The sequence below is a fragment of the Quercus lobata genome, chromosome 2, assembly GCF_001633185.2.
Source record: "Quercus lobata isolate SW786 chromosome 2, ValleyOak3.0 Primary Assembly, whole genome shotgun sequence".
NCBI classification, from domain to species: domain Eukaryota; kingdom Viridiplantae; phylum Streptophyta; class Magnoliopsida; order Fagales; family Fagaceae; genus Quercus; species Quercus lobata.
In genome coordinates, this window is record NC_044905.1 from 63568972 (window position 1) to 63591236 (window position 22265).

The 22265-nt window shown below is 37.3% G+C and overlaps 2 protein-coding genes across 3 annotated transcripts in view; one reads left to right on the forward strand and one right to left on the reverse strand.

Annotated features, from left to right (window-relative positions):
* Positions 1-4772, forward strand: LOC115976179 (amino acid transporter AVT6A-like). Its single transcript, XM_031097323.1, has 6 exons — positions 1-770; positions 878-1321; positions 1492-1644; positions 2222-2425; positions 3065-3530; positions 4175-4772. Exons 2-6 carry the CDS (start codon positions 892-894, stop codon positions 4311-4313), a joined length of 1392 nt encoding a protein of 463 aa, XP_030953183.1. The 5' UTR covers positions 1-770; positions 878-891; the 3' UTR covers positions 4314-4772.
* A 1353-nt stretch (positions 4773-6125) lies between these two features.
* Positions 6126-22265, reverse strand: part of LOC115976180 (protein furry homolog-like) — a 32796-nt gene continuing 16656 nt past the window's right edge. For both annotated transcript variants that reach the window (XM_031097326.1, XM_031097324.1), the window contains exons 8-18: positions 21913-22030; positions 21559-21825; positions 18957-19058; positions 18421-18778; positions 18210-18323; positions 17043-17671; positions 16735-16931; positions 15613-15835; positions 11480-11599; positions 9559-10332; positions 6126-9409 (exon numbers count right to left, since the gene is read on the reverse strand). In XM_031097326.1, coding sequence (XP_030953186.1) covers positions 6341-9409; positions 9559-10332; positions 11480-11599; positions 15613-15835; positions 16735-16931; positions 17043-17671; positions 18210-18323; positions 18421-18778; positions 18957-19058; positions 21559-21825; positions 21913-22030 — 5971 coding nt within the window. In that variant the 3' untranslated portion in view covers positions 6126-6340. The remainder of the gene's footprint in view (positions 9410-9558; positions 10333-11479; positions 11600-15612; positions 15836-16734; positions 16932-17042; positions 17672-18209; positions 18324-18420; positions 18779-18956; positions 19059-21558; positions 21826-21912; positions 22031-22265) is intronic.

Sequence of the window (22265 nt, forward strand, 5' to 3'; positions counted from 1 at the left end):
GATTATCAAAAAAAAAAAAAAAAAACAGACCCTGTTGTTAATGTTGGAGTTGATGTTGACGTCAATGTCTGTGAATGGAGAATAGTTAAAGATTGATGGTAATTTGGACCATTTATACTGCATTAGCCAATCCCTGAAATTTCTTTGTCTTTATAGTCATAATTTGCTTTCATGTTTCAGTCAATTCGTATATAAAATTATTAGTAGTTTTATATTTTATTGTACAAATGTACAACACATTACGTAAGCTTTTGTCTCACGGTTTCTGACTTTCTCTATAAATTTATTGCCAAGCATCCCATCGTAGAACCAATAATTCTTGGTTTTAATTTTATAGTTCCAATTTTTATCAATTTCTGCTTTTGGGGTTTTCAAGTTTGTTGTTTCTATTTCAGAAATCTCTGTGTCTTGTTTGGATTTGGGGGGTTTTGCTTATCTTTGAAGAGACAAGACATTCTGGGTTTGTGGAATTGGGTTTGAATCTTCTTCTTCATCAATTGTGTGTATTAAAGAATTTAGCCAAATTCCAAGCTTAATTTCAATACTTGCCTTCTGGGGTTTTGAAATTTCTTCTGGGTTTGTTAGTATCAGCCCTCTTGTTGTTAGTTTGGAACCATTTGCAAAAGATCTGCCTCTTTTGGAACTTTGAAAGAAGTGGGTTTTTTTTTTCTAAAGTTAGCTATTTGTTTTGAATATTATATCTTCTTGTGGATTGAGAATCAGTATAAGGGATCTCAATAGTTTGTGTTGAAGTTCTTCCATTTTTACAGGTTAGTATTTGTTAAAAGTTTGCAAATTTACTTGAATTTGATTTCAAACTCCCAAGAATTATACAATTTAGAAGCTAATCATATTTGGTGTGAAACTTTTATTGAAGATACTTGAAAGAAGATGACGATTGGAAATATTGCACCTAAGAAGGAGAGGAAGTCAAGAAAGAACAAATCAATTGTTGATGAAAAAGCACCCTTGTTGCCTAAGAGGCAAGATGATGTTGGTGCTGAGTTTGATGAGTTCAATGGTGCTTCCTTTACTGGGGCAGTGTTCAACTTATCTACCACAATTGTTGGTGCTGGGATCATGGCGCTGCCGGCAACAATGAAAGTGTTGGGGCTTGGTCTTGGGATTGTCATGATCATCTTCATGGCCTTCTTGACTGAGGCTTCAATTGAGTTGATCCTCAGGTTTAGCCGGGCTGGAAAGTCATCTTCTTATGGAGGTCTTATGGGGGATGCCTTTGGAAAATATGGAAAGATTATGCTGCAGATATGTGTTATGATTAACAATATTGGTGTACTCATTGTGTACATGATTATTATTGGTATGACTTATATTTAATTCCTACAAATCTCTGTTTCAGTTTCATTTGTGTTACTGGTACCTTATCTAGGGAAGGTTTTTGTAGATTTTCTTGCTCACCTGTACTTTTTGGAGAAAGCTATAAATATGTTTGATTAATTTTGCAAATTTGTATCCTTATATTACTTGAAGGTGATGTGCTTTCTGGAACATCTTCAAGTGGAGTTCACCATGCTGGTGTCCTTGAAGGCTGGTTTGGAGACCAATGGTGGAATGGGCGTGCTGTTGTTCTTTCCGTCACAACTGTTTGTATATTTGCTCCATTGGCATGCTTTAAGCGAATCGGTTAGTGTTATCCCTTACTCATAAACCATTTTTTAATCAGCTGCTATCTGAACTACTCCATCTAACTTCTAATTTTCTACCTCAAGTAGAACACTGAACAGATCTATTAATCTCTGATGTTTTATTGAAACTATTATACTAGCACTTTTTTTTTTCATAAGTGATATAATTCATTGGTATGTGCATGTTGTACTAGTAGTTTCTACTACATAGCAATTAACTAGCAATAGAGATTTGCAGCCTGAAAACCTTATTTTCTTTGGATTTGATCAATGATACTTGCCCCTGCAAGAATATAAAACATATAAGTTGGTATATTGCTCTTCTCAAATTGGAAAAGTATTGTGACATCTGGGTGATTTGAATATGGTGTAACAGCAATTCACCATATCTCAAAGGCCTTCTCTTGCTTTGAGTTTTCATACCTTGTCTTTTGCATGTGGTTTCTTAAATGCTTTTATCCCTCTTAACAACCTTTGTGTAGCTTGGCCATAGGGCTTTATTTCATATTCTTTGGCCTTGTTATGTTTGTTGTGCATTGCTGTGGAGATCTTATGTCTTCTTTCTGTGGTGACAGATTCATTGAAATTTACATCTGCTTTATCCGTAGCCCTGGCAGTTGTGTTTCTTGTTATTACTGTTGGAATTGCAATCATCAAGTTGATAAGTGGAGGTGTTATGATGCCTAGATTGATACCAGATGTTACTGATCTGACATCATTGCTCAATCTCTTCACTGTTGTCCCTGTCCTTGTTACTGCATATATCTGTCACTATAACGGTATGGAAGCTGTTTACTCATTTATGGGAATTTTTTTTTTTTCATTTCCTACATCCTGGTGTTTCTGTTGGAATTGGATGAAATAGAAGTAAACACCCCCCTCCCCACTCAAAAAAAAAAAAAAAAAAAAAAAAAAAAAAACTCAAAAAGGATGAAGAAAAACTCACCATCAAGACTACTGACTTAGTCAGCAGTAGTAAAATTTTGAATCAACTTGGTTGAACTGACTGTAGTTTGGATTAGTTGGCATTGCTTCTCTGCAACTTGAATGCAGCCTAATATTAAAATTGTCTTTGATTTTTGAGCTTGTGAATAACATTTTTAACCAATCAGGTTGTTTTGTGTTGATAAGGAAAGATGAAAATCAGTGTTCCCTGTATTTGATCTTTTCCTTTTCCATGATGGGCTTTGCAATTTCATAAAAGGAACCAACTTAAAAAGTGATGTTTGGTATCTGTATTTTAGCTCTGCTTTGTACATTAGATCATCCTATTAACTTTGAGTTAAAGTTACCAGGGTTGGAATAAGCTCTAGTTGTTTTGATTGAAATGGGAGGTTTCTTTTTTTCATGTTCTTTCACCTTTCAATTGTGAAACATGCAAATAACAGGGATTTAACTCCTGCGCACTTCATTTGCAGTTCACAGCATAGACAATGAACTTGAAGACTCTACACAGATAAAAGGGGTTGTGCGAACTTCACTTGCTCTATGCTCATCTGTGTACATAATGACAAGCTTTTTTGGCTTCCTTCTTTTTGGTGATGCAACTTTAGATGATGTGCTTGCCAACTACGACACCAACCTTGGCATTCCTTACAGTTCCTTGCTTAATGATGCTGTCCGTGTTAGCTATGCTGCTCACCTTATGCTTGTGTTTCCCATTGTCTTCTATCCATTGAGGCTCAACTTGGATGGTCTTCTCTTTCCCACATCAAGGCCTCTAGTTCTGGACAATCTTAGGTTTGCATTGGTCTCAATTGGGCTCATCGCTGTTATCTTCTTAGGTGCAAATTTCATACCTAGCATTTGGGATGCTTTCCAATTCACTGGAGCGACTGCTGCAGTCTGCCTTGGGTTCATTTTCCCTGCTGCCATTACCCTAAAGTGAGTTTCCCAACATTTTTACTTTGCAGAAAGACATTTTATTTCTCTTAACTTTTTCAAATGTAAAATTTTATTTTCATTTTCAATATTTGGATATTGGAATTTGCAGAAAGCCAATGAGCACTTGCTCAATTGGCATGTTTCCCCCTCATAAGAATGGGGTGGAGGTGGGCCTTTGGGTGCGAATGTGACTACCCATAAATAATAAATAAAAAATGCAGAAAGATCATGGTTTGGTCCAGGCATTCATGGTTGATTAGCTTATGTGAACTTATTCTTTAGGCAAGGAAAATTCAATATTAAGGCCTTTCAATTTGCATTTATGGATATTTCTAGGACTGTGATTTCCTGTGAAGGGAAATGTGTTAACCTTTTGATAGAAATGATGGACCACTGTGACTCTTTAGCCCTTTTATTTACTTGATATCAAGAATTCTGAATGGTTGCTACTATTTTTTGTATCAAATAATGTTAAAGAGACTCTCTACTGGCTCCACCTGCTATTTATTGATCTCTGTGACTTAACATGGGGGATTATTCAGGATATCTGTCATTGGTGTTTTTATTTTTGCTTTTAATGATTTATGGATGGAATTGCTAATAAATCATTAATTTGTTGTAAATTGTTTTCCTTGGTGATTCAGGGACCGACACAACATCGCAACAAAGAAGGACAAGATCTTGGCTGTTTTTATGATAGTCCTTGCAGTCTTCTCAAACTTGGTGGCCATATACAGTGATGCCTATGCCTTGATAAAAAGGAATACATCTCCCCGTGAATGATCTCTCATGTTATGTGCTTTGTCATCTGAAGACATGCCCAGGCAGGAGGTATGGTCATTCTTCCAGAGAAAGGAACATCATGGTGGGATCCTTTGGAAGCCAGTAAGAAAATCAAGGTTTTCTAAGAGGGCTTGAGTTGAATTATAGTGATAATAAAGACCCTTACTCAATGTACAAAGGTACTTTTAGAAGTGTATGAAGGTGTATATGCATATTGGTGTGCATTGTTGTCTTGCTTTGTGCTGGTTATTGGATTTTGTTGTGAGGGAATAGGGTTAAGTCATAGAAATGCTAGTGCATATCCTAGATGGGCCTTGCATGGTTCTTTCTATCAGTTTGTGTGTCATCCCTTCTCCCTGACGAATGTGATGGGAAATTTAAGTTGCAAAAGAACACAAATTGCCTTATATAATAATATTGATGATGCCATAATTCCCAACTCTCCCTGGCTTGCTGGCACATTTAAAGTTTTGATACTTGGTATTTATGTAATTATGGCTTTAGTCTACTTTTAACTACTAATTTCTGTTTTCATTTGATACATATTAACTGACATAACTAGGACTGAATGGATTGTATTCATCATTTAATTTTCGTAGATCAGCCAATTAATACATGGTTATGGATATCTGTTAAGACTTAAAAGTTCAGTCAGACCACTTTAAACAAGTTTTGCAGCTGCATGGCTGTGGATATGTTGTGACCCTATAGATTTGTTTCCAATGCCTAAAAACAACCGTGGGATCCACTAGAAGTTTTGTTTGGCTGAATGTTTATAAAAAATACATCTTAAAATCATGTCTTAAAAAAGAAGATATTTTCAGTTTCATTTCTATATTTTCTAATTGATGCAGTGGCAAATTATAAATAGGCCACCCCCATCAACCATGATAAGACCTTGTTGTGAGCCTTTGAACCCATCAATCCATCAGCGCAACCCATGATCAAGGTGCAGTTGCGACCCACTGCTCAAGTCATATGAAGACTTTATCAGCAACCCTGCCGGCAAGGTGAAGTGAGAATATGAGGGTTTTACATTTTTAATGGATTGGTTTGACAATTGGGGATTTTGAATCATGATTTTGTGTTGGGGGGGTAATATTGTGGGTTTTGGTTAAAAGAAAAATGTTTTTGGATTATTTCTTTTTCACACAAGACGCTGCTTTTTCTCTTCTCAAAATAAAGATAAAGAAAAAAAGACTGTCTTTCTATTTTCTTAAAACTTTCTTTAGATAAATCTTCCCATTTGTTCTTGCAACAAAAAATCCCCTTCATGTTAAAGAAAACCTTAAATACCATGTAAAACATAAAATTAACCTTAAATAACCAATATATGGAGTAATATTAGTTCCCCACTGAAGTGGAATATCCGAATATGATAATCATGGGCCCTTTGTAGTGGCAAACTCTTGTGCTATAGAATTTATTTATTTATTTTTTTCTTTCACTCAAGACTTTGTCCTTCTCCCCTCCAAAAAAAAAAAAAAAAGAGAAAAGAAAAGAAAAGAAAATCAAGGCTCCCATGTTCTTCTGTTGAGATGTTTTGTGAAGCTTTTGGTTGGTTGGTGTTGAAAGCCCTCATGGAACTATCTTTAAGCTTGGAAAGGTCCCACCGAATTTCGCCTAGACTTAGACGATGAACCACAAGCATGAGAACCGATATCATTCAATGAAGTAAATTATGTACATTTTGAGTCCATTAGAATCGCAGTATCCCATGAATCCAACTAACCTGTTTTAACTTGGTCAAGTGATCTAAACTCAAAGTGCATCCAGTTGGAAGAAGGAAAAGAAATTATGACAGGACTTCCATTGAGAACAGAAAAAGAAATTATAATTAACATAAATAGAGAAGAGATACAAGACAGCGGACTACCGTAAAAGATCATAAATACTGGAACTAAACAACATTTTACAACCCTAACTACAAAAATCACTACTTTACGATGGCTATATACATATTCATCACCTAAAACTTTCCCCAGTGCTCCACCCAAGATACAAAGCAAGAAACAGGCTTTTGCAGATTATGGATTCCCGATATTGTTCACAAAAGGCACCAGTCTTTTGTAATCCCTTCTCCTCCCTAGAGCACAGCTGTCAAGCACCCGCCAAAGAATTAGACGTGTATTTTGCAAAGCCACCTCTCTAGGTGACGTTCCAGATTCAGTTGAGCCCCCTTGTGCAGGTGTTGGAACTGTCCCAAACCCTGAACCCATACTAAACTGTAGGGGTCCACTGCGAGCCTTGAACGAGGTCTGAGGAGCAAGCAACTTCTCATCAGGGCCACCAAGCCCATTCTCAAATGACCCCGGTTCGTGTGGATGAGAACCTGTCAGCGAACTACAACTTTGCAAAAGGGCTTCCAACACACTCAGTGCCTCCCAACACAAAGTGCTCTCTACCAACTGGGACACAATTGCATACATGTGTGGACTTTGTGCAGCATCCATGGGGGTGTGTTGGAGCAAGGCTTTAAGCATGAGCAATATCACTCGCTGATACTCAACTGGCCCTTTCTCCAGTAGCCGTAACAAGTGCCCAAAAGCCAAAGCTGAGTGCTTTGGAAACCACTCATTGCATAACAATGGTGAAACACATGCAAGAAGGTTATCAACGCTTTTGATCTCAGCACGGGAGTAGGCTGCAAATACAGTAGCTAATTCATCCAATGATTTTGCTCGACACCAAATGGAGATGTTGGCTGCAACAGAGCAGGCCTTCTGGTACTGTTGTTGAAGCGGTGAAGCAGGCCCCATCAGTGGATCCTTGCTAAGCTGCAAGCAGAGCCAGGGAAGCAAGCCTGTGATGTGCATCAAGAGTCTGGTCTCAGCATCCCCAAATATAGAATCACACGAGTGCACTGTGATACGTGAGAGAACCTCAATAGAAACACCATGACTAACAGTTGACATGAGTCCTTTAAGCACAAGAGGTTGCACCCCTTCAAATGTTGGCAGATTCCCACTAGATGGTGGTAGCTCATAGCCACTCCTAGATTCTACACGCTGGAATTCACCTATATCAACATTTGTATCAAGCTCATCCCTAGGCATGCTTGAAAGAAGCACATTTTCTGTTGTTCTGTCTCGGAATGATAAACGATCAATCACACGTGAGAAGAGCTCCAGCACCTGGCAATAGACATGAACAAAATCTGTGTGCATCATAGCTACACACCCCCAAAATAATTGAGGGTAGAGTATCACCTTTTCTGGCTCCATGTTTTCCACCATTACTTGCAACGTTAACAAGATTTCCATGATGAATCCCAAAACTGGAGGAACTGGATTCCCTAGGCACCTATGAAGGCAACGGAGGAGTGATACACATGTATCACTTGTGACACTAGGCCGCAAAGCACGATAAATCTGGTGTGAGCGACAGGCAAGATGTCTTGATGTGCACTCCATAGCCCATTTGAGTGCCTCAGCCCCCCAGGTCTCACGCAGATCTCCTTGGAAGAAGATGGCATCCACCATGCTCTGGACTAATGCAGAGAGAAGTGCTGCACTGGGAAGCTCAGTTCTCACTACCATGGGATCCTCATTCTCCCACATCATGCTTCCTCGCTTCGACTGGACATACTTGATGAGGCTCACAACCTGTTGCTTGTTCTCTCCATCACTGTTTTCTACTTCATACAGCTCCAAGTGACGGCCTGCTAGCGAGTACAACAGATTAACAAGCAAATGCTGGCAGTGCTCAAGCACAATGTCTTCCGAACTATCCATTGAAACAAATGTGACATGAAAGAGCAGAGGCAAGTGCTCACGGAAATCTTCATCATTCTCATATGCAATTTCTGCAAGTAGAATCAATGCTATATCTGCATGAGTCAATGAATGTTGCTGATGACCCTGCAAGGCCGACTGAAGTTCTTTAGCATTAATGCCATGCATTGCAACCCCAGAATGCAATCCATCTTCACCAGAGTTAGGAGTATCAATGAGGTAGTCTCCACTATCCCTAGAAACATGGCGACTCCGCAAACTTCCAGTTGAACTTCTAACCCCCATCAAAGGCCCTGACATGTTAACTAAAGCTGGAAGAAGCTGGCCTGAGCGGCCTTGATTTACTGGAACAATGCTCAACTCAGGAGGCATTGGACTTAATGGGCCTGAGACGCTTCGTCCTGTAACACCCGCTGTTCGCCAACTCAGGCTTCCGCTAGCATTCCTAAGTGGACCATCAAGGGAACCCCTGACAAGTAATGGTGACATGTGTGGCTGGCTGTCCACAGCTGTTGCAATTTGGGCCACTGAAGGCCCCTGGGAGAACTCCAACACAAAATTTCCATTAGCATCACCTTTGTTTGTACTTAGCCCGACTGGCTCAACATTATCTTCCAGCATACGCTGAGCCAGTTGGTATACCAGGTGATCAATTGTACGCTGAGGACATATCCGTGCTAAATATAAACTTACACGCTTTGCCACCGAGAAATATGTAGCAAATGCACCACTTATTTCAGCAGAAGCATTTGAATCACAATCTTCAATCCCTTTTGTGATCAAGAAATCTAAAACAGGACTAATATTCCTAGGTTTGCTAGCAATTGTGCTCCATAATTTCTCAATTTCATCAGGGAATTGGTCTCCATGTCGCCATGTCACATAGTAAAGGCTTTTTAACAGTCTTTCACTCCAACCTGAGTCCTTGAGTTTCCAGAAATTAAGGTTCTCAATCCATGGAGCCATACATGTCAAAACCTGATGTTGTGCAATTATGTCAACAGCATCGAGTTGTCTCTGCATGATTTCCTCACAGAGGTGCTGGCTCAACCCAGGGTGATCTTTGGCAAGTTTGCATGAGAGCTTGTATTGGAATTGTTGGTACGAATCAGGCAGGTTGCCAACAACAGCAGCTCGATAGCTTCCTGAACCCTCAATACCATCCTCAGCCCATTCACGAACAGAAAGTGTCTCTAGCATCTGAAGGGCATCATCACGAATTTGTCTAGATGGGTCCACCACCTTGTAGAGGATCAGGCTCAAGAGTCTTTGGACGTCACATTTAGGTATCTCTTGGCGCATGTAGACCTCAGCCAGCACACTGAAGTAACCATCAGCAATAGCTGCATCCGAGTAGTAGCACTGGGAAAAAAGGAAAAAAAAAAATATATATATATATAATTAGTTCCTTATAAAGAAACTGACAAGCATCCCACATACTAATTTATCAAACAGTAAAATGCATGCTAATTGGAAAGTGCTGCACAACAGTCAAAGAACAACATTATTACCTGATCAATGCAGGCAGGAAACAGGTCCAGATTTGTAAGTAGAAGATTTTTTAGAGCCAATTTTGCTAATGAAACACGATGATGACCACCCCTATGCCTGTCACGACCAGCAGCTCCACGACCACCTTCACCCGTGTATTTGGAATAAGATGGAGTTCTTGGATCAGCTGGTGAGTAACCAAATGGAGCCCTAGGTGCAGGCTCATTGAACAAACTATTGATCCAAGATATTACCCGCCCACTCATTTTTCTTGCGTTATCGTCAAAGCAAGGTCCATATAAAAGTGAAGCCATAGCATTCATTGAGGCCCACTGAATTGCCTCAACCTGTTCACTCAATTCTTTATCAAATGATATTTTGTCTACAGAATCTTTAGACCGAGCATGTTGAGAAGACTTGTAGCGTTCTACTTCACGTCGATAATCACTAACACCATCCTGACCCCACGTACAGCCTGCGTCATCACACCATGAGAGAAGAAGATCAAATAGTCGTTTTCTAGTTCTAAGATCAAATTTCTCTGATTTTGACTCAACAAATTCAGGGGCCAATGATCTTAGAACAGCAGCAAGTGAATAACGGAGAGGTTGCATTTCTTGAAAGCTCTCGGCAGTTGCTGTTAAGATCTGCCTGGTTGCCTCATCAATATACTTCAGATAATGGAGACGGATAACTGGCTTGCGAGCAAGCATGCCAGGCCAGATATTCTCAGAAACAGTCCGATAAATATTTGCAATGTGGATACGGAGTTCTTCACGGCGAGCCTTTTGACTCTGCATCCAAAGGAGTGATATATTTTGTAAGTCATCTTGACTGAAATCCAAAATTCGGAAAAAGAAGATTTTTAGTAATTATTAATGCAAAAGAAAGGAAATGTGAGTAAATTTCTTCAAAGAATCAGGTAAAAACAGCTGTTGCCCACTCTTAAACCACACTACCTAGAATTTTTTGACAATGAACTAAAGGAGAATATGCTATTTAACATATTTTCCATATTTGGTTAGGAGGGGCGCCCTTCATAAAAATACAAGCATTCATACAGAATATGTCAGATAAGGGTTATTTTGATAGGACCAATTAATAGGAAAATCTATTTATATTTACCGAAGGAATCTCAATCTCTGATAACAGATCAACTGGTGTAACCCATCAGAACAGGTTGGTAGAACCATGCAAGTGACTGGCATCCTAATACCCTCCACGGCCTTAAGCCTTCTCAAGAAAATAGGTAGCTCCAGAGATTGAGGTATTAGTTCTCGTTTTGTCCCGTTCTCTAAGTGTGCATAAAGATTCTCTATTGTGGTGGTCTCTTTCCCAACTTGGGAGTTTTTTGGATGTCATATATCTGAGCCATGCCCTTGCACTCCAGTGTAGTTTGGATTTCTTTTTGTCATTCACTCACTTAAGAGTGTCTACCATTTACCTTAAAGCATTTGCAATTTTCATTCACTTGTTAAGTCAAATGGCTACAACGTCATTGATTTAATCATAATTTGTCAATTTAAAATTAGAGAGATTTTGTTCTTTACATTTGGGCTGGGGTCCCCCCCCAAGCTTGTATAGCTTGGTATAGTTTTTTAATGCCACATTTTTTTCTAGCTATAACTGTACATTTACCCAACTTATTTTTTAACCAAAATAAGCCAAAGAAAATAAGATAACCCAAACACAGTAACCTCTTTTTTATACTCATATTACTCAAAACTGTAAGTATTGAGTTAGCAAAACAGATTGCCTGTTTCGTCTATTAATTTGTTGGTACCACAAATTATTGTAATCTTATGATAACTTACCTTTGCCAGTAAAGAATTACGTAGTTCACTGACTGGCAATTAGGATGAGAATTCTATGCTGGTTATAAATATACAAATGACAATCAGAAAATTTAGGACATTTGACAAATTAAAACAAATTCCCAACCTTCCATTTCGGCTTTGCCTCTGTCTCCATAGAAACCTCATCAATAAAAGACGCAAGCTCACCAAACATAATTTCGCATGCTTCAAGATGTGAATGGCCAAGAGCCATGCTGGCTGCATGCTAAATTGGAATGGAAAAAATTAATTTAACCAAGAGGAACAAATCTAATAGCATTCAAATTACATAAATAAGAAAATTGCATAGATTTCTTTTTGTCTTTTAAATTAATAAGCACAAGCATCAAAATTTAAAACATTGTGGGATTAGAGCATTCAGAAGCAATTGTACAAAAACTATATTATTTGGGTGAGACAATTTCAGCCTTAAATCACCCCAGTGTTATACATACATACATACACACATATATATATATTTATATATATATCCCAACGCTGCTTTCCAGTGAAGAGGGGAATGGCAGAGTGAAGTCCACCAATTAGGCAAATATGTCAATTTTGTAATACCTAAGGTAAAATGGAGAAAAAATACCATATATAAGTTATAACAGTGTGTACATGTATGAGTGTGAATGTAGAGATTAGGTTAGACAAGGTAGACAAATGGCAACTTGAGCACAACATATGAAATAGAAAGGGTTGGCAGTCAGCAGCCACCACCACCAAACCCACAGGTCTACTGATGCAGCTAGATAATGCTGCAAATATGATGCTTGCTGTAAAAGAACAGATAAGCCCAAAAAGAAAGAAAAGGGAATAATCCCAGTATTAATATGACTTTTCTGTCAAAGGCAGTCTCAGATTTTCATTCCTAATTTAAAGAGAACACAATCATAAATTAAATTTAATGCTCATAGACATTCTAGACGGTCCATTAACTACTTTCATAAGTTCCTAGATGGGATGTTAAGAGCCTATGAGATGTGGACCACGCTACTTACTCATGTTGGAGTTCCCAAACTATGGAAATCAAGGGCTGATGACTAAACCTAACTCAGATACCCAATTACAGATTTCATGGACTTTTATTCAGGAAATTTGACCAACTGGCTATATCAGTCTCCCCTGATCATCAAGAACTCAACCTTGAGTTCATTGTCTTCTTGTCAGTTGCTAACTTCGGCTCTTGGCTAATCCACCAAACCCATTTCAATCTCTTGCAGCTTTGTGCCAATAAACACAACTCTGGCTGACAAAAGGAAAGAAACATTGAATTGATTTGCTGCTTTAACCGTACAAGACCAAAATTTTTCATCTTGCTTGAACATTATTGTGTGACCATTGATTTCAAATGCATTGTTTAAGAAAACAAAATCTTCAATTCCTCCTTCCCATGTTCTTCAAAATAACTTCACCAAAAAAAAATCATCATAATTTGAGGAGAACTTTGTTGGATAAATCTCAAAACCATCTACTATTTTAAGCTCTCCATCATTTCAAATATAATGTCTAGTTCTTTACTTCTTAATTCAAAAGATCCATCACCCATAATGAAACGTTATTCCAGTAATCATAAAACATTGGAGGTAAGTTCCAATCAATCTCTAATGCAGGAGATGAAGGCAAATTTTTTATTTATTTATAATTTGTATTAAATAAATGCAAAATAGGAGCACAACTATAGTACAAGGGATGTATATAAAAATACACTAATAAATTATCATCTAAAATTGGAAAATATATGTAAAGAAACTCAATCAAATTAGAAAAGCAGTGACCACTAGTGGCAGCAATCCAATCATACATGGTGCACAAGAAGAGAATTTTCCTAGTCCAAAATTCCTCTCTCATTCCCTTCAAAATGTACGAGCAATCTCACAATAAGTAAATGATCAGTAATTTCCAAATACCAATCCAACTTGTAGACGGTAAATCACCATTAGAATGTAGAACCTCGTAGAAATTGAGCCTCAAATATCCAATCTCTAGTCAGCGTCTAGCATATCCTATTCTCTCCCCCCCCCCCCCCCCCCAAAAAAAAAAAAAAAATTCTTGGTAGAATATTATATTAAGAAAAGAAATTAGAGATTCTAACTCCCAATCATTTATGGCTCTAATATATATATATACACATATATTTTTTGGTAAGTAAAATAGAAAAGCAAATAATCGTGGTATGTATGGCTCTAATAAAAATAACATATCCCAATGAATATTACCATTAGACCAATGGCTCATTAGACCATGCAATTTAATACAACTCTGCAAATGCCTCCTTTAGAACATAGTCCCCACACCATAAACCTTGCAAAAATCAAATGCGACTGCCATTGCCTCCTCAAATTTAATGATCCAGATAATTTCCCCCAACCATTCCTAATATGCTTCAATAGGTTTACCCCAAAAGGACCATTTACTCCAGCTGAATACCAACCTACCTACGTACTTCCATACCTTTTATCCTCCACTCCCCCCCAAAGTGCATCTGCCTCCACTGCATAATGCCATAGCCATTTCCCAACAATACCTGATTGAACATTACCATGCTTCTGATTCCCCATCCCCGTTCTCCAATAAACAAATTGGAATTTAAACATATATCCTATGTCTCCCCAAAGAAAATCTTACTGTAATTTATCAATTTGATACCAATACCAAATGGAAACTTGAAAATGCTTTTGTTCAAAAACTTGAACAGGATATTTTATACCATTCACTTCTAGCTATTCTAGGAAAGCACTAGAATTGAAGCAATTCCTTTCCAAAATCCGCATATGAGCTTCAACTATTGCAATCATTTTTTACGCAAAGCCACAGACCAATTTTTGCTTCAATACCACCCTAAGAAGCACACACTCCAAAATCGCAGACGTGTAATTTTTATTATTATTTTATATTCCTTTGATTTTAGATATACTGTTAATGATTTTGATGGTGTTTATTTATTTTAGAAACTCAAAATAAACCTAAAATATGCCTATAAATAAATAAAATATACCTACCTATATATTAATCAATTATTTGTCCCATTCTCATTGTGGCATGTCCTAATTTTTCAAGAATTTCCATATTGCCATGTTTTATATTTTTTTGTGTACATGTCAGTGTCAGTGTCAATTCTTCTTAGATACCACTTGATGCAGTCAGATAATGCTGCAAGTATTATATGTTTGCTGTGAAATGGTAGATACAGCCTAAAACCACCGGAAATGGAATAACCCAATAAATTAGACAAGTTTTTCTAGTCCAAGATAGCCAGCCTTCTTCAATTTTCATTCCTCTTTTATAGAGAATGCAAGCCTAACATAATTTTGATGTTCTCAGAATCAATTCCTTTCATAAGTTCCTAGATATGAAATTAAGAGTCTACCAATCCTTGTTGACTCCACATATATTTTAAGTTCCCAAAATATGTAAATCAAGGGTTGTTTTAGAATAATGGTTAAATGATTAAATTCACAATTTCCTATTAGCTTAAGCTTTTGGGACAAGTGATAGTTTAACATGGTATCATAGCAAGTGGTGGTCCTAAGTTCGAACCAGATCTCCACTATACTTCCCATTTAAAAAAGTTAAAAATCTCACAAGCAGGGCCCTAGGGGTGTGTTAGAATAATGGTTAAATGAGTGAGTTCACCCATTCATGTCAACTTAACCTTTTAGCAAAATTGGTAGTTTATCAAGCTAATTACTTTTTTTTGATAGGTAGTTTATCAAGCTAATTACTTACCTAACATTACCCCATTAAACATTTTATGGTTGGTTTTTCTAGGAAGATTAATTAGAGGGCTGCATCATTCACCATTACAATTTCCTTCTCAAAATTTCACATTACTCATTACAAGTAAGATCAAGTATAAGATATTTGACTACATCAATTATCACCACTTTTCCTCCATTCAGGGAAAAAAAAGGATAAACAACCACATAAATGGGGCCATTAAACAGTTATTCAAAGCTTGCTACCTCAAATTTAATGTGGGTGTATATATATATATTATCATCAGAATATAGGACATTAGTCTTAATCAGACCACATAGCTCTCTCTCTTACTTTTTTTATTTTTAATTTAAGATGGAAAGAACGAAACAGGATCAATTTCCTAAACATATGGTCCAGTCAATATTTGAGTGTCAGAAAAGAACATCTGAGAGCTCCATGTCAGATTTGCAGTAGGAAATAGTTGGCTGGTTAACTTCCTACTACAAATACAAATATTAGATCTTAAGTACTTACTATGTGTGCTTCAGATCCAGATTTTAAGGCGGGAAAAACAAGATGGTAAAGATCTTTGGTTGATGCTAAGGCACTAGCTTCTCTAATCATTGGTGGACATGAACATAAAAACATTGCATACATCAGCCACTGATCCAGTTTGCTCTCTGCATCTTGTGACTGATGAGCCTTTCCACCCAACTCAACAGGTGTGATATGAGCAAGACGTTCCATAACCTCTTTCCTGCAAATAAAGATTTTGTTAAAAGAAGATCCTGGAATTGTAATTTGTGAACTTGATTTAACCTGAAGATCTTGAGCAGAAACTAGAAAGCAAATGTGCAGACTAAGTATTTTGTGGACAAATTAGTAACAAATCAACCCTCACAAGATTTTGAAGTTTCCATGTCAAATTACTTTTCTCATTAATTGCTGTAAACTGTTCATTTTGAGTCACAGGGACCTAACAGTTAACACACATGAAAACATGTTCCCAAATGTCACAAACTAGAGAAACATATAAGAATTTTATTTTAGGCCACCCATAAAATATGAGAGATTTAACACTCCTTTTGTTTCAGTGGAAAAACTTTCCAAAAAAATGTTCTCAGCATTTTCTGGTGTTTAGTATGTCAGAAAATCTGTGGCAGATAAAATTTTCCAAAGTCAACAGAAAATAACCCAAAAGAGGAGGAAAATGTTTTCTGCTTCTGATTCTTTGGTGCCCCCACAAGTTTCCATTCCTATGTGCCTCCACCTCCATCACCCCCACTACCACGTCTACATGAAATATTACTGATTTTCCATGCAAGTCAAATAGCTGAAAATGTTCACTGGATATTTTTCAAAGTTGCAACCAAACATAGGAAAACAAGTCACTTTCCCCAGGAAATATGTTTCTACTGAAAGAAATGAAGTATAATGAGGAACATTTTTTCTGCTTATCTACCACATCAAGTCAACAAAAAAAAAAATAATAATAATAATAATAATAAAAAGTAAAGAAAAGAAACAAAAGAAAGAAACAATGTCGCCAATATTATTTTTATCATGAAGACTTAATGTTGAGGACAGCATGTATGCCAAGAGATCAAGTCAGCATTGGGCAGAAGCAAGCATTGAGAAGAATATGAAAACACTTACTTTGCTTCCTGAACAGAGTCTGGGCAAAGCTCAGCAGCATATTTGACAAGCTCACTTAGACACCGAGCCCATCTATTTTTATCAGGGCTGTCAAATATTATAGACTGAAGTGTCACATCAGGAGGAATAGCATCAGAATCTCGTCTCATATCAAAAGGACGACCAGAATCCCAATAGCAGCTCTGAACAATGTCATCCTGTCATATCCAAAGATCAAGTTCAAATTATGATCAGGAAGTGATATGGGAAAAATTAAGAATAAGGAAATACAGAAGCAAAAGATGGGGAAATAGAAAAGAATATCCCACCCCATGTTCTTCCAGGACGTCAATTACAAATATTGGTTCAGCATCATATTTCAAACTATGATCCGGTTGTTCACGTAGTGTTAGGTCCCGTATGTCATTCCTTAAAGCGCGAACACACCGAAGTAGTTCGAGTGCTGTATGCCTAATCTGGCTATCTACAGAACTAAGGAAGATAAGCCCAACTGCATTTATTTCCGATGCGCGGAACTCAATTGCTTCTGATTGGTGGAAAGGAGGCTTCTTGGCCAACTGATTTACATGCCCAACGTGCTTTGCATCTTGAGCATCATATTCCAGTCTATCATCTAATAAACAAGCTCTCCAGAAACGCATGAGTTCCAGCAGACGTCCCAATGATGTTGAAATGAGAAGAGGGAATTCATCGGGAAGCCTTAGGACAAAGTTGGCCATTCCTTTCATAACTGCAAAGCGACGGTGGGGAAGGTATCTTACAATCCGGTTCAGTACCTGCACTGCTTCCTCACGAACACCTGGATCAATACTTATGCCATGTTGAGGTATTATCTCAGTGATTTTATCACTTCGGCCAACTTCTTCAATCAAATATGGAATGCACTTCAGTACTGACCGGAAAAGATGTCCTTGAGACTTTTCCTTCGTTACAGCATCTGGAAAGAATAAAATTTAATTAGCATGTGCCACTGCAGGAACCAAAACATAAATGTAAGCAATTTAAGCATAACTATACAGTAAACAGATAACCAAGAATTTAAAGCATTTAATCAACAGCTTCATGAATCATTTGCATTTAATTTTATTTATTTCTATGAGGTGAGAAAGCTCTATTAAACAATTGTGTTGAACCTAGTCCATTTGGGGTATGTACATCCAAAGGGCTTGCAAACCTCATATTGAGCTCAGGCTTGGCCCATTCACATCAGATAGAAATGGACTACATTCACCAATTATAATGAAATCAAAATCATAATTTTTACCAGGAAACATATACCAATAAAAATGATAATAAGTCTAACAAAAGGAAAAGAAAAGAACACATTATGAAAATACAATTATTTAGCAGATCAAATCAAGAGCAAATCACACAAAATATCTAAATCAATATTTCCATGTCCTTTTTAAATTAAGGTTACCAGATACCAAAACTTGCAGCAGACTGGTTCTACAATAGACAAAAAAGAAAATTACCTATGGTGGTCCTTGAAGAAGTTAGAAGAGCTTGACTATAGGTTCTATGACAAGACCTTAAAATTGACTCAATTGCAGCCTTTACTTTTGGAATGTAGTGGCCAATATCGTGATCTGTTCAACAAAAGTCAGATGAAGTCTAATCAGCCCTTGAGATATCAAAATATAACTATATAACAATAATCAAGGTCTATGACCATTTTTCAGTTACCTTTAAAGATTTCCAAGCCAACATGCTTGCTTAAAGGGGACATAACAATGGCAAGCAAAGCACGAAGACCAATCACCTTTGCTTCACTTGAACTATCTTGCTTCAGCAATTCTAATATCATATGGTTCATGGCAAAATCAAGGTTATGTTCTGCTATAGTCACACAGAATTCTACAAGTTTATCATGTTGGACATCCTGAGTAAGCATCCCTTTCCTCAGAACTGTTAAGAGTTGAGAGGTTACACTGTCTAAGTAGTCCCATATACGATTTGTGGCCTGGTTAGCCGCATGAACACTCAAGTAAAACCTCAAAACACGATGAAGACAGTCTAAGGCCATGTAACGATGGTTCTTGTCCTGAATGATTAACCCAGATTTTGTTATATGGCTAAAAACTCAAAATATAATTCCATATGGATATGGCCGACAGATAAACAAGACAAGACATTATAGAAAGACATGGAATATTAAATCATATCACCATATCCACACTTTCCTTGTTCCCCCGTACTAAATGCCAAATAGTTAAACTTACTCTAAGATGCTTGTAGAGTTGCTCCATATGAGGGCTTAGGTTATTGTGGAATATTTGAGGATCACCAAGACAGAGAAGAAGAGTCACCAAAGGGTAACCAACCTAACACATAAAAATAGTTAGTGGGGATTAAAAAAACTATAAACATAAATAGGCACTTTTTTTTTGGGGGGGGGGGGGGGTGCAAATTTATTAAGAAATGAAAAGGGAGAAAAAAAGATGATATGAACTTACCAAAAAATTTAGTTTTTTTCCCTTTAAATAAATTTTGGAAGTTGATTGACGATGGATTTATAAAATTTGGGTTGGATATTTTCTTCTACTGCTTGGTGCTGATTCCAAGCAGTTTAGGTACTCATTCCTAGGTTCTATTTTCCTATTTTCAACATTTGGTGTAGATTACAGGCAAACCCTCAGTGATGATTCCAAGATGCTATCCTGTTTTGATCTTCTTTTGTTTCCCAAACACAAGCTGTCATCTTAGAATCTATTGTCCTACATCAAATTTCCATACCTAAGAAACATCAATCCACCACAGCCACTGTTACACAAGAGCCACAACCACAAAAACCCCTCTTCACCACTGTAAAACAATGACATAGAACCCTTCACCCAGTTGCCTTCATTGAGCCATCGCAAAGCCCCCCACCCCCACCCCCCCCCCCCCCCCAAAAAAAAAAAAAAAAATCTGTCGAGCCTACCCAGGAGTTCACTGGAAGTTGATGGAAGCCCCACAACCCCACATCGGTCAAATCAAGCCCCTAAGCCCCGCAACTGGTCTCTAAGAAGCGCCAGCAATCTTGAACGCCAATCACAAGGCACCTTGTCATCACAGCCAAAGGTTCAGCTGTGTAATTCAACATTTGGGATTTCCTTTTGTCAATTAGACTCAGGGTTTAGTCCTACTAGTTAATATAAGAATTTGTTTATAAGTATATATTTCATTAATTAAAAGAAAATAGGTGTAACCCACATATACAGAAAGTATAAAATAGGTACACCACCATCAAGCATTGATGGTACAACTGTCAAGAATCTCAAATGAAGAACTAAAGGACAACAAACCCAAAACATTTACCCACTCAAACATTTATTCAATAGTCTGGTGCTGATCCAAGCCAACCTTAGGTGTTGATTCCTATGTTTTGTTCCTCTTGCTTGGTATTGATTGCAAGCAAACCTAGGTTTTGATTCCTAGGGAATTACAAAGTAATTAAAGGAAGATTCTTTTGGAAGAAATATTTATATAAAATTAGCCATATAAGCACCTAGGGAAAATCAATTCCATTATTTTCATCCCTTCTCCAGAAGAAGATCAAAGCTATTAAGAAAGGTAAAAGGAAGGTACACTAACAAAACTGAAAACAGGAAATGTGTGACTTCATAGATTCATTGTAATCATGAATTTTCTCCAACCAGAAGACAATGATGCAAGATGCTGGAATTTGATTTATTTACTTTATATTTAATTTTAAATCAGAGGCATTATTGTAATTTTATATCTAGAGGGGCATTATTTATCACATATTGGGTTATATAAAGGGTCTCTTATGTTATTGGATCAATTACATTGTGTTTATAATAGTTATCTAGTTTGGACCTAGTGATCTAAGTTCATCAAGTCTAATTCCTATTACGGGTAGAAATCAGATTGTAATGCTTTCTTTTCCATTGCATATGTTTTGCAAAAATTTCAGAAGCTATGAAGCTTTTGATCGCGGTTTGTGTAATGCAACCTTAATGCCCAAACTTTTGAGGACATTGAGAGACCTATAGATATGTTGAAGAACTTGCTTGCTAGGACTTTGTTTGAGTGGTCTCGTATTTGGGGTCTTACACATTGTAGTTCCTTGTCTGATTTCCTTATCTCTATTAGACTTTCCTAATGATTTGATTGTATTTGTTTCAAGGGCAGTGAGTTTACAATCGTAAACACATTGTTCTTTTTCATCAATAAAACTCTTATTATCTAAAAAAAAAAAAAAAAGTGTAATGCAACCTTAATCGAAGGTGTAATATCAAGGAAACCCTAGGTGTGATGCTTAGGATCGCTAGGTGTGAGGTTTAGACAGTATATTCTCTTTCCTTTTTCTTTTGAACTTTGAGCAATTTTCCATAAGTATCAGACCTGATTTTACTTCAATAGCTCTCTCTCAAATCCATTCCCAAAAACCCTAAATTGCCCAACCATGAAACACTTCCATTCAACCTAAGAAGACCCACCCAACTATTGTTCTTGGGTTACAGTTCCTAACGCTGGAACAGCAACCCAAACCCTAGTTATCTTTGTTTCATGTCCAAACTCTACGCTTCCCTTGCCCAGTTAGAAATACTAAATTTCATAATATTTTCCAGCCTTCCCCACCACAAACCCTAGACCTAGCTATCCTAAAACTCCACAATGAGCCTACCGTCCCGCATCAGTTTGGTATCAGAGTTTTTTCCAAACGTCATTTTTACTTAATGACACAAACTGATTAGAAGGTAAAATTAAACAGAATATGAAACTTGTGAAGGTAGCAATTTCCGCATCTCAGATGAAAAACAAACAGAACCTTGGAATAAAAGAAAAAGGGAGTTACGTTTTCTAAGATCCACTTACAGCAAAATGTTTGCTCTGTTTATCCATCCAATGCATGAGCTGCAATCTTATTCGTCCAACAGCATCATACCATAGGGAAAGTGCAGCCTCTACACCTGGAGGTGGCCACTGGCCTTTTCCACCATCTGCAAGGGGTGCTAGGATGCTTGAAAGCATATTACAGAGTGCATGGTGAAGCTCACTTTTGCGTTTGTGTGGAGCACGGTTAAGAGGATTTGCTTTTGCGACAAAGGAAGCAGAAGCATTCAGTCCACCTTCTGTCTTAACCTGGCAATTACCTTATTGTTAAATCATTGTCTTTTCCATGCCATTTTCACTATAAAAAAAAAAAAAAAAAAATTAACTTGTACATACCCCAAGCTTTAGGTAGCGCATCCCATTAATGATGCTAAGGGTTTCACTTCGGGCAACACTAGTGTCAATCCGACGTGTATTGAGTTCCATGAAAAAGCGCTCAGTCACAGAACTAAATCTGTAATAGGAAAGGGAAAGAACCATAAATTTAAATATGATCTACTCCAGAGATACAGAACTAAACATTGATGGTTGCTCCCATCTCACATTCATACTATGACTACCCAATCAACTAATTTATGCAACGAGAAGCATATTTCTTTTGGTTAGTAGAAGCATTCTATGGTCAAAATATAGATCTTTACTTTCTTTCTTCTTCTTTTTTTTTGGCTGAATTAGCTCTTTACTTATAA

What these genes read in the sequence shown, in the direction of transcription:
- LOC115976179 (XM_031097323.1), top strand. Translation starts at nt 892, where the DNA reads ATGACGATTGGAAATATTGCACCTAAGAAGGAGAGGAAGTCAAGAAAG. An exon ending in TGTGTACATGATTATTATTG is followed by an intron (nt 1,322 to 1,491) that starts GTATGACTTATA and finishes TATTACTTGAAG; the next exon opens with GTGATGTGCTTTCTGGAACA. An exon ending in CCTGCTGCCATTACCCTAAA is followed by an intron (nt 3,531 to 4,174) that starts GTGAGTTTCCCA and finishes TTGGTGATTCAG; the next exon opens with GGACCGACACAACATCGCAA.